Genomic DNA, 13,006 nt, shown 5'->3' on the forward strand with positions numbered 1-13,006 from the left:
TTTATGTCTCTGTTGGCTCTTTTGTTGTGCTTTTTAATCTTTTTGTGGACATTTTGCGAGTCTGAGGGGTCTTATTTCCTCTTTTAGAGTCATTTTGCATCTTTTGGTGATGGTTTTGCATCTCTTTGTGGTCATTTTGCGTCTCTTTTTGGTTGTTTTGTGGTTCTTTTTGGTGATTTCATTTGTCTCTGGACATTTTGAGTGCCTTTGAGGCCAGTTTTACCTTTTACAGTATTTCAGCATTTCTACGTTGCATCTCTTTTCTGACATTTTGGGTCACTTTGGAGTCTTTTTCTGTTTCTCAAAGTCATTTTTCACATCTTTGTGGACATTTTAATTGCCCTTGTGGTCTTTCTTGTGTCTTTTTCAGTAATTTTGCGTCTCTTTCTCATTCTGTATATTTTAGTAATCATGTAAAACCTCTTTTGAGTGATTTTGTGTCTCTTGTTTCTGTGGGTATTTTAAGTGTCTTTGGATTTATTTTGTGCCTTGGGTCTTCAGTCTCTTTCAGGTCTTTTGTTGTTTCTTGCAGCCATATTGCATCTTTTCAGGGTGTTGTTGTCATCATGAAGACATATCCAGCCTATTTGGGACAGTCTTCCAAATCTGCAATTGTAAAAGATCTGCATGCTAAACATCTAGAAGTGCTTATGAATTTCAAAACAGGGAGACTGGAAATAAATGGTTCGAGGGGAGCAGAGAAATGATCTGGTGGAGGTGGAGCTGACCAGAGTCATTAAGTTTCCTCACAGAGCAGCTGAAGCAGAAAGTGTGTGGAGGTACTTCATGTTTTCATCTCCATCTCCTCCTACCACACACACACGTCCTGATTAAACATCCTCAGAGAATATCTCCCCTTTTCCGTCATATCTGCATGATTCTATCGCTCCAGAGGGAAATACACTCACGTGGGCGCGCACTGCCACCCACAGGGCGCGTGCACAGATTAATCATATCTGGAGTGTGTGTGTGTGTCAGAGAAAGAAAGAGAGAGAGAGATGCTGTCGGGTGTTGAGTCCGGTGTGACTTATCTATCCTACACTGCTGCTGTCGGTAACGGAGCGGCTGCGCGCACACACACACCTACACACACTCCTCTCTCTATCACACACATACCGGGAGCGCAGGACCGGACTGGCGCACTGGGAAGGAAGGGAGGGAAGAGAAAGAAAAGGGGGGAGAGAGAAAGAGAGAGAGAGAGAGGCGACACATGTCAGACCGGTTCCAGCGAGGGAATGTACCGGATTCCGCTGCGCACACGCACGGGCTGTCCCGCACCGAGGGCTCCGCTGCGTTAACGGGACGCGACACCGGGCCGAGACAAGAGCAGCACCGGACCGGGAGAGAGTGACAGAGAAATATAAAAAAATAAATAAGGAGTCACCTGGCTGCGGAGGGAAGGAAGGAGGGAGGGGAGGAGGGCGGGAGGGTCCGGGGAAGGGGAGGGGAGGCTGAGGTGAGGTGTGCCCGCCTCGCACCGCTCTGTCCTGGGGGGTGACGACGCTGCCTGCGCGCAACGGAGAGTCGGCGCAAAGTTTCCTCGATGGCGCTGGTGATGGAGCCGGTGAGCAAATGGAGCACGAGCCAGGTGGTGGATTGGATGAAAGGTAAGACACGGGCACACACATGGACGCACGCACGCACGGACTCATTAGTTACACACCTGGAGGCTCATAAACACACAAACACTCCGATCATGTCTAATCAATAATGCAGGAGAGACAAGAGGCTGATAAGATCATCTTGCGTGGGAGGTGTGTGTGTGTGTGTGTGTGTGTGTGTGTGTGTGTGTGTGTGTGTGTGTGTGTGTGTGTGTGTGTGTGTGTGTGTGCGCATCATCCTTGCACCTGATGATCAGTGGATGATGATGTAATGTATGATTGACAGCAGTAGAACCAGCCAAACTTCACAGCTGACAGCAGGGGCGGGTTCAGAAACTTTTGAATGAGGGGGCCGGACTCACAGGGTGCAGGGTGGGCAGTTCTTCTGGTGCTTTTTTTCTGTGTTCATTTTGTGTCTTTGTACTAATTGTGTTGTGTCAACTCTTTGACAGCTACATCTTGTGAGGATTTGGTGTCTTGTTGCATCTGTTTGTGGTTGTTTTGCACATAGTCTGACTCCCCGAATGTAGACTGCAGGTATGGAAATGTTCCACTCAGACAATTCCAACATCACCACTTTGAGTGACCGCTGTTGATGCATCCTGTTCCAGACACTGCAGAAGATGACTGTGATTGCTTAAACAAAAAACAAAAAAAACATGCCAGAGTTTTTTTTCTCCTCCTGTGATAGCAGAATGATGGTAAGGTGCAGTCAGACCATTCTACACAGCACAGTGTCAGTGCTAGTGAGTGATCTGTTGATGCAAGACTGCCTTGTATTACTTGTTTTGCATCAACTCTTTGGTCAGCTAAATTCTGTGGTCATTTTGTGGCTTGCTGCATCTGTTTGTGGTTGTTTTGCATGAAGTGTGACTCCCCGAATATACGCTGCAGGTTGCAAATGTTCTACCAATACAATTCCTCCATCACCTTTAGGAGTAAACCCCATCGGTGAATCCTGCTCTTAACACCATCCAAGATAACAGTGATTGCTTTAAAGGGATACAAACATGGCATGACAGGATGATTTGAGATGCAGTCAGACCATTCTACACAGCACAGTGTCAGTGCCAGAGAGCGGTCTGACACTGCCAGACTACTTTGTACTTGTTTTGCGTCAGCTCTTTAGTAGCTATACTTTGTGGTCATTTTGTCCCTTTTTGTGGAAAATTTGCATCTGTTTGTGGTTGCTTTGCACATAGACTGACTCACCAGATGCAGATTGTGGGTACAAGATTGCCGCTGACCTCCTCAAATGTAGTCTTCTCCTCCCATTCCACCTTTAGTTCAGTCAGACCATTCTACGCAGCACAGTGTCAGTGCCCTTGAATGGTTAGTTATAGCAGCACTAACTTGTACTAGTTGTTTTGCATTAACTCTGTAGCAGCTACATTTTGTTAGCCTAGCCGCGCTAAACCCAGGTCTGAAGACACAAGGGTCTACGAACTCTCGATAGGGAGGGAGGCGGGCTAAAAGGTTGTCTTTCAAATCACTCTGCAGCAATTGGGTAGGTATACAACCAATCAGTGCAACGAATAGGCTGACATAGTTCCTAGAGCGCCGGAAATCAGAGGATGTGAGAGTTCGGTGAAGCCGTATTTATCTTACTTATCCTTTGTTTATCTTTCAAGTTGAATTTTAGCTTCAAATCTTTAAGGGCTGTGGCCAAAGCCGAGTCGAAAGAAAACTGTTTATTATGCGCAGCCATCTTCTTTTCTATCCTTGTTTCTATGGTTGTTTTCGGTTGTTTCTGTCAGAATCGTCGCGCCTCTGTCATCACTTAGTTACGCCTGCCTTCTGACTCTACACATCATGGTGATTCGTCGGCCAGTTTTAGGAGCATCCAACCTCTAGGCTTACCGAGGGTAACTAGACCGACCCTGGCAGAGAATTAAATTCGTTGCTGTGGGTTGTCTAGCGCGGCCAGGCTAACATTTTGTGTCTCTTTGGGGACAATTTGCATCTCTTTGTGGTTCTTTTACATCACATCGCAGTCAGTTAGCCTCAGTTTGTTTGTTTTGTGTTTCAGTGTTGAGGATTTGCATCTCTCTGTGGTGGTTTTGCACATAGTCTGACTCACCAGATGTAGACTGCAGACATTAACCTGCTTTTGACTGCACTGTTCAGGCGATTTTCTCCTCCTTTTCCACTACTTGCTTGTTACCATTTTCATCACATCCAAATGTTCCACCAAAGCAGTTCCCCATGAGTATTTGGAGGGAGCATTATTGGTACATCCCGTTCTTTGTGCTCCCCAACCGCTCTGATTGGTTGAGTAGAATGGTAATGAGGTGCAGTCAGACCATTCTACCCACCACTGTCAGTCTAGAGAATGGTCTGGCAATGCAAAACTAATTTGTACTTATTTCTTGACATTAACTCTTTGGCAGCTACATTATGGGGTCATTTTACACCTGTATGTGGACAGTTTGCATCATTTTGTGGTTGTTTTGCACTTAGCCTGACTTACCAGACTGTTGGTATAATCCACACATTTCTTCACTCATTCCACTATCTGAGTGTTACCATTTTCGAAATCCCCTTTACTATGGAAAACAACAACAACCTCCTCAACTTTCAAGCTTTGCCAAAGATTTGCATTGCGCAATAAAGCAGCTCTTGTATTTTTTTTATTGAGTAATCCAGTTTAATTTCAGTCCTGATGATCTTGTGAGTCTTATTTTGTTTGTTTTGCTAGTCTATGTTGGTGATTGGTTTAGTTTCCGTGGTTGTTTTTGCATATAGACTGTACAAATAAAGAGATAAACGACATGACAGCTCCCCAGAAGTGATGACAAAATATTTATACTGCCTTCTTGTGGCTTGATTCAGCATAGGCCAGAGGACCTCGCATTACTTTGAATGCTACTGATATCAGTATTTTTCTACTCGCGCAAGAGTCTGTTGGCATCAGTGTTTTTCTACATATACAAAAACCCTGTAAGAATTTGCACTGCATCAACAGGACTGAAGTATATTTCTTGTTTATTTTTCTACTTGTATCACTACATTTTTTGCCCTATCCCTTTTTCTGCTGTAACATTGCAGATATCCACTCTGGTTTAATAATAAATGCTTAACTTATTTGATACTATAGAAAGGGTGAATGTGATAGAAATGACAGCTGTTCTAACTGTAGTTGTTGCAGAGACACCTGTGGACATCTATTCAGGAACTGTACATGATAAAATGAAACGACTGTTCCTTTCCTTGAGGCTTTGTGGCAGCTGAAAGACCCAGAAGCTCCTCAGAAATCTCCCAACTGGGAGTGCTTTAGATGCTTATGGTTGCTATGGCGCGAAATATCTGCAGAAGTAATTTGCTGCAAGTACCAATCAGCTGGCTGACTCAGCTGACTGCTGCTTACCTGGTATGGTGAACAAAATGTTCCCTCAAGCACTCCGAGCATTGCTTTTCATTTTATTACAGTGGTAATCCTGGAGTGTTACATGGAGAGTCATATTAACATCTCCTCCATTGTTGCTTAGCCATCTTTCAGTACTTGTAAAAGCAAACTGTGACGGTTAGTTGGTGTAGTCTTTGTCCAGCTTTTCCTTCACTGTAATTGGACAGTTTGGTAAAAAGTGGCAGTGATTGGCATTTTAACCAAAGATGAACATTTTCCAACTCTTAGCAACCAGAAAAAAAACACCAAGTGTGATGCGTTTGGTGTAGAATAGACACTCTGCGTCTGTGAGTATGCAGCACTCTCATTTCAAACCCTTGAAAATAGGCTGGAAAAAACAAAAAGCACTTGTGGACACGCTAACTGTATGATTTATCATCTACTTTTAACACACTAAATGAGTCGTTCTGCAGTAATTTATGTGTTTTTATTGATTTATCCTTTATCCTTTAGGTATAAGTTAGTTGAGAACGGGCTCTCATTTACGATAACGAACTAGTCAAGAGGTAGCATACAACAAGATGAACAACAAAAACAGCTTAAACATACATCAAATGAGGCAGTATTACAAAAACAAAATACACAAAGACTAGAAAAGGTTTAAAAAAGACTAAAAACAGTTGCAGTGGTCCTGAAGTGTTTCTCGAGTGGATTTTTAAATGACAGGAGTGACATGTACTAAATATTCTGAAGGATCTGCGGATGTTTGCAGCTTTTTCAGTCAACTAAGAGAAATTTTAGATATAAATATTAGGCTAGCTGGACAGCTAGCCGCACCTAAAACATTTCATCTAGGAAATGAAAAAATGCACAGCGAGTGTCCATGAAAGTGAAATTGAGCTAAGTTCAATGCCAGCTGTATTTGGTTCGGCAAGGTGGCGGCATCATTATTATCATTCCTGAACAAACTGGTTGCAAAGTACATCAGCAATGCCAGTTTCCGAGAAATTTTGGCTTCAGTTTTGTGCAGTGGGTCGAAATGGTGGTGCATAGTCCACCGTTATGTAACCTGCAGCCTATGATCTTTTACTGCATGTTGTGTGTTGGTTGGCACAGTATTCACTACTCTCGCTTTGTTCAGGAAGCTGGTAGCAATAGATTACTATGTTTTAGAGACTCGTGCAGTGTTTTTGTAACACACTTGGTAACTTTATCTGCATGTGGGTGTTTTGCCAAGAGGCTGAATTTCCAAATTTAAGGGTAATTTGTTACTGTAAGCCTTTAAATGTGAGGTTAATTAGTTTTTTTTGTCTATTTAAGCATGACGCATCCACACTTTTCAGCACAGCTCTGGTTAAAGTTCAACAAATGTGAACTTTAGGCTCACCGTGGAAACCCACACAGAGTTGTAGCAATGCACCGCAACGCACAAACAAAATAATCAAGCCTAAACAAAGCAGCTCTGAGCTCTAAACACGTCTTTTCAGAGTCTTAGTGGCTCTAAATATGTAAATCTCTGCCATCTCCAGAGCTGTTAGAACAGGATTAGTAAATAAGGAGCATCACAACGAGAAGAAAACATCAATTAAACACATGTACAAAAAAACCTAAGTGTGAGTATTTATCCTAAAATGTAATTGAGTTTTGCTTACAAGAGTGCTGCTGATACATTCCAGTGATCGGTCTAGAGATTATTGTCATGCATAATTCAGCAGCCGGGCTGATTAGGTCTGTACCCAGGGGCCTTTGTGAACATTGTAAAACTCTTTTACACACACAAAAAAACTGGCTACACTGTGCTTTCCAGATTCCACGCTGTATGATGACGTAGTTTTGCGTGTTCTACATTTCATTCATATTCCGTGAAGACATAAAATCCTCCAGAAATATAATCATTGTTACATAGTCAGCCCCTCTGAAACAACCTGTGTTTTTGCACCAAATGTAACATTTCATTTAATGATTATAAAACATACTCGGAAGCATTCTGTATGCACCGACATCACCCAGACTTCCCCAACCCCACCTGCCAAAAGGAGACCTACCGCACTAAAACTCAACCCATTAATCACATTTATTATCTCAACTAATTTTGTTAAAATTAACTGCCAACTGTTAGCTTCGATGCCAATTCTTTAAGTTCCATTTAGAAAGTGATATATGTTCAGTTTGGCAAAAAACAAACAGTAAAAATGTGAAGGTCATTCAGGACTTTATAAATATGCCTGTCCAAGTACGCTGTATAAGTTCGGTACCATTTCGCTATCATATGGCGCCTATCAATGTTTTAAGACTTAATGCGGTTCACAGTTGAGTCTCGGGGAGATTTATGGAGCTGGTGGGTGTTATTGGGTTATAAAACCAAATTATGGATGTTATCATTAAACTCACACTCCACCCAAAACCTCTATTTTTAGTGTGAGACAGTAAAGGAGACTGTAAAAATGCTGCAGTTTGCTGCTCTGTTGATGGAGGCCGGCGGTCACAGCAGATGACGAGTTCACAAAGCTCATAATTAAATACAATATAAGTTTCTAATAAGTGACTGGGAGTTGATTAGAAGAATTTCCTTAACTCTTTCAGGTCTCTACCTTGGTCCGACTATCGCTAAAATGGAAGCAGCGTCGTTGGGATTAATTTGCGTCGCCTTAAATTTGACAGACTTACCGTTGAGAATTTTTAGAACGGGTTCAATAACATCACTGTCACTGACTCATTGTTTGCGAGGCTGTTACTCACTCTCTCATTTACAGTTTAGCTTCTGATTAAAGTCTGATTAAAGATGCTAATTTGGAGCTTTTTTTCCGCTCTCACTCTGGCCCCGGTGGTAGTGATAAGGAGACTCATTGTTATCCGCAGATGAGGATGTTCATTTTGGCCTCACAGCTGTGGAGCTTTTTCTGGCTGAATTTGGATGTTTTTTTTTAAGGTGTGAGGAGTTTAAAGATTTTTCTTTGAAGGAGTGGATTGAATTTCCTTAAAAAATAAACATTCATATCAGCAGGATGGGATACTGAAAGTGTCTTTTTATCAATTAGGTGCTTCTGTTTGAGATGACAATATAAATCTGATGTGGTGAAGTCAGGTCATGTTTCCATAAATATGTCACATCTGAATGATTTTTCAAACATATACCATTATTAAGAATGTTACCATACCAGAAATGTGGTCATTGGTGCCATTTCCACTAAATTCCCATGATTCTTGATACAACATTCGATACCAGAAGAACAAATTAATCAAATGATTGAGTTTGAAATAATTAAAACCTGCTGAACATACAATGTTCTAACTAGTGGTGGACCAATGTGCTTTTTTCATACATGCATATACCGATTATTAGTAATCAGTGAAGCTAATAATCAATATTTAGGGCTGATTTGTGGTAGAAATTAAAATCTTGATGTCAGTATTTGTAATAGCACAAACTCCAACACAAAACTTTGCTAAAATGCCTTTGTTTATTTATGATTTAATTATATTTAAGCATAAAAAGATCCTTCAGTGTTGATAGGCTAGCACTCGTGGCAGGTAACCAATCAGATTAGTGCTGTGGGCGGGACATTGCTCAAGACTTGAAACTGACAACAGAAGGAAAGAAAGTGGAGTGGAGTTCTGTGACAATCGGCGTACGTTTGTCCGTCTGTTAGCAACATTACTCAAAAACAGACTAACGGATTTGGATGAAATTTTCAGGGAAGGTCAGAAATGAAACAAGGACCAAGTGATTAGATTTTGGCAGTGATGAGACTTGTAGTCTGGATCCACGGATTTGTTAAAGATTTCTGTATCATTGTGAGATAGCGGCATGGCGTCACTGTAACCATGACAACAAGTTAACGCTACCTGCTGATGATCACATGATTGTGATCCTACTACAAATCAACAGCTGCTGACCCTTGTTTTAAATTACTTTTTAATTCTCTTTTTAACTCTTTTGATTGAGTTAAAAGGTCATTTAAACATTGCTTTATGCTTCTTTTACACTTTGTCTTGATGGGGTTTTTTTTATGTTTAATAGACATAAACTTGCCTTTCTGTACATTTTTGGCATTTATAAGATGTTTGTCTTGAGTCTTGAAGCAAACATCCAATTTTCCATCACAAAGTAGCGTAAAATTAACACGTTTTTGAGGCTTTAGTTGTGTATTTCCATCGAGTGTCTAATATCTCTACATGAAGACCTTCTTAAATTGACTCTTGGCAAACATGATGGTTAGTAACTACATTCTAACCTTTGATGGCTGTCTGTTTTATAAAGAGTGCTTTTCTTGTTATAGTGTTTTTGTTTATTTAATGCTGATAAAGTTGAAAAAAAAAGCTTTATATTAGATCTGATAATTCACTGATCCCCAGTGCTAAGACAAGTACTCCTAGTTTTATATTTCAAAAGGCTGAATTGTAATGATAGAAGCTTTTCACCACTATAAACAGCATCCAGTTCGCTGTATGAGCCATCTCTACATTAACAAGCTAACATTAGCCAGTAATTACATTTCGTTAAGAAAAGAAGCTCTCTCAGATAGAATTCTGTGCACAGATCCGGATGTCTGGATAGTTTGAGGTGTGATTAAATTGAATGATCACTTGACTTAAAATATCTCCATGTACTTTTCCTGGTGTCTGTTTTGTTGGGTAATTTTTTCACACGTCTCTGTGTACCTGTTGCTGCACTTGCCGCTGCCATTCCACATGTTGTTCTCGTCCAGTATTTTAATTTTGGCACCACAGGAAAACAACATTCTCAGCGTTTTGGCATCGACGTGGTGCCGAAGCATCAGTTTTTGTTCCATCTGTAGCTGGTGTAATCGCATCTTCACATTTCTGCTTTTTTGTCACTAATTTGTCGAATGTGTTAAGCCGGTTGCTGTCAGATATGGCAAGAAATTGTAATTCCACACGGATGAAACATTTCTTTTTGAATGTCAATAGAAAATCCGATGGAGTCAGTCGTTTTTGAAATTATGTGTCTCATGGTGGAAGATAACGAAGAAAAAACTTATTCTGCAAATTCCGGCCGGTTGTTTTTAGCTGTAAATGCCTTTTAAAGTTAAAATTTTGCTCTTCCAATTTGATCTTTTGATCTTTAACAGCCTCTTCAAGTCGATCTGTGACAAATTTTTCTCCCGCTTTAATGCCAAGATGCATCATTCGCGCCATGTTTCGTCAGCCCACCCTCCGCATAAGCTGCGAGAAATGAGTAATGATAACTAATATTAGCAGTAATTGCTGTTCGACGTGTCTGTTTAATGCATCAAAAAGCGGGTCAGGGAGTCTGTTGACTCGCTAAAAAGAAAAATGGCGATAAGGGTTTATTTACATGTTGCACTGTGTCGGTTTGTCGGGGCTCGTTGCTGCTGGGTGGGTTATCGGCTGGTCATGTGCATATGGCATGTGTTTATATGTGTGTGTGCGTGTGTGTGTGTGGGAGGGTGTACGGTGAGTTGTTCGTCTCAGACCGTCTGTGCACAACAGCTGACAGACGCACACACCCGCTCTGAACAGAAGGCTCCACCCGAGTCCTCGGACATTTGCACCAACACACACACAAGTGGCGCGCCTTGGTGTGGCATTCAGTTCACGCTGGGTCTCTCTGGTGCTTCTGTGGCCAACGAGGGAAACATGATATGCTGTATTTGTATGCGTGCAATAACATGGACAGATCACATGTGCTGAAGGCGTTCGTGGGGCCAAAAGGTCTGGGCATTGTTGAGGCACAGCAATGGCCCCAACGATGCTAAAAATGACGGGAGTGGTGCACTTCAATCGTAATTCGAGCACTTACTGCACATCGATAGGTTTTTTTTTCCACCCCACGTCGTGTTCTGTTATCATCTGTTCACACAGAGCGCGGGGCAGAGTTTCACCTCATTTCCCTTGCATGAATTTGATCGGCAGACTTGAAAATCAGCAGTGAAATTGGCATGACAGCATGCGAGCACATCTGATGACACCACTTGCCACGAGAGTAAAAATTAAAAAAAAAGGCAGCCAGAGTGAAAGTCAGAGCCTTTAGGATCACAGGATGTCTCTTCTGTGTGGCTTTATCTTTGTAGACTTAAGGTGAGGATTCAACCTGCATCAGGAAACTGTTTATTGGTTCATTTCTCCACACGGTGTTTGGGGAAATCATCATTTTCGAGGCCTGTGAAAGCCACTAAAGCACGACTCGGCTCTGGTTTGGGGCACTTAAAGACTTGAGGCAGTGATAAAGCTTTCAATTAATGTTTCATTAAATGATTTTCTTCTCATATGAACAAGCTGAATTGGAGCTAAATATGAGAGGCTGCAGCTCAGGTTTGATGGTTCGATCCCTGGTCCTCTGCCGCCGTTGGTGAGTGAATAGGAGAACGTTGTGAAGCACTCTGAGTACCACTATGGTAGAAAAGCACTATTTAAGTCCAGATCATTAAATATAACACTTAGAAAGGCCTTAATGGCTGCAAATCTGTGCAATTTTACTGTCGATTAATTTGGTACAACTCTAACATTTCAACCAGTGGTTCATTAAAGTGCTGCACTGCAAAATATAGATCTGGAACTGGCAAATTGATGATTGTCGGTCAAGAAAACCTTCATCAAGTGTTTGTGGCCAACTATTGTTAGGAATATTTAACTTTATGCCCTCTCTCTCTCAAAACATCAGTCTTTTTTAGTTATGGGAACTTCTGACGAAATTATGTCATTAGGGGAATTGGCTTTTCCACAACAATGAATTGTCCAGAAGTGCTAAGATAAGTAAAGTCTCGACTTGTAATTGGTGAACTACATTTTCTTTCTTTCTGAGGTTGAAATACGTGCTATAGCAATCTTGCTGCTGCTTTACAAGTTATCACTTCATGTCTTAAACCATGAACTAGCTTCATTTTAGTTAGTCTATTGGACTGCAAATTAATATGCTTTACCTTTAAAAAGTAATGGCAAAATTTATAAGTTTGTCCCATTCCGTTTTTTGTGTATGATGTCCGTCTAAACTTTTCCAGTTGTAAATACAAGATGGGAACATAAATTTAGACATCTGATTATACTGTAGAGCAGATTTACATAGACTGATGTTCTGTTTAGTGACTAATGCAAATTTCCAAAGCAATACGTTTAACTTGTTTGTTTGCTTTTGCATTGCCCGAAGCAAAGTCGTGTTCAGTTGCCTCCTTACACTTTTAATGCCTCAGATCTATGCTTTATGTGTTTCTATAATTTGCTTTGCTAATTATATTGACACAAGACTAATGTGATGAGGAGGTCTCGATGTTCTCAAGTGGTATTCAACCAGACAAGTCAAGAGAGCAACGTTTATAATAAACACCAACATTTACACTCAGGAGCTTGCAGGAAAATTCAAAGGCACAAAAAAACTGTTATTATTGGAGGGATAGTTTTCCTGGTTTATTTTACCAACGCAAAATTTTCCCAGAGGAATCATTGGGATTCAAACTGGCAACTTTCCGGTCATAAACTCACTTCTAACAGCCGCCGGCTTCCAACATCCCTGCATTTACAAATCCCAAGCGCTCGTCTAACTTTTATTGTTGCCGACGCTTCAGAGCGCTCGGAACAGATGACACATAACCCGACTGGGAGGGCCGGCTCTTTTATAGGACTCTCCAACATCCCAGAAGTCAGTGCAAAATCTAGTTTTATTAGATGTGTGTGTGTGACAGAGAGAAAGAGGGTGTTTGTGGGAGTTTGGCTCGCCTGCTCTTGTGAAAAGTGTGCCTCCGTGGGAGTTAAGTGTGTGAGTCAGCTATGAATCACACTTTTTGTACCAGTCAAACACAAGCACACGCATGATCCCGCTCTCTCTCACACATATATGCTGTTCATACAGAGACATGAGCGCATGACTGTACAGATGCTCACCATTATACAACAAACCCACACAGACATAAACACTGAGCTTCTGGCTGTCAATTTATAGCAAAAAAAAAAAAAAACTTGGGCGGGAACATTTTAACATCTTTACTACAGTGAAACGGTGCTCCCCAAAACAGCAGTTGCATTGTGGAGAGCTTCAGCTAATTTGAAAAACGGGGGGAAAAAAGCAATTAAAATAAAATAG

The 13,006-nt window shown here is 41.3% G+C and overlaps 1 protein-coding gene across 3 annotated transcripts in view; it reads left to right on the forward strand.

The window, feature by feature from the left end:
• The first annotated feature begins 1,424 nt into the window (after positions 1-1,424).
• cnksr2a (connector enhancer of kinase suppressor of Ras 2a) overlaps positions 1,425-13,006 on the forward strand; it is a 97,072-nt gene continuing 85,490 nt past the window's right edge. For 2 of the 3 annotated variants that reach the window (XM_051940049.1, XM_051940050.1), the window contains exon 1: positions 1,425-1,607. In XM_051940049.1, coding sequence (XP_051796009.1) covers positions 1,544-1,607 — 64 coding nt within the window. In that variant the 5' untranslated portion in view covers positions 1,425-1,543. The remainder of the gene's footprint in view (positions 1,608-13,006) is intronic. The other variant, XM_051940051.1, reaches the window with a different exon arrangement.

The sequence above is a fragment of the Acanthochromis polyacanthus genome, chromosome 20 (assembly GCF_021347895.1).
Source record: "Acanthochromis polyacanthus isolate Apoly-LR-REF ecotype Palm Island chromosome 20, KAUST_Apoly_ChrSc, whole genome shotgun sequence".
Taxonomy (NCBI): domain Eukaryota; kingdom Metazoa; phylum Chordata; class Actinopteri; family Pomacentridae; genus Acanthochromis; species Acanthochromis polyacanthus.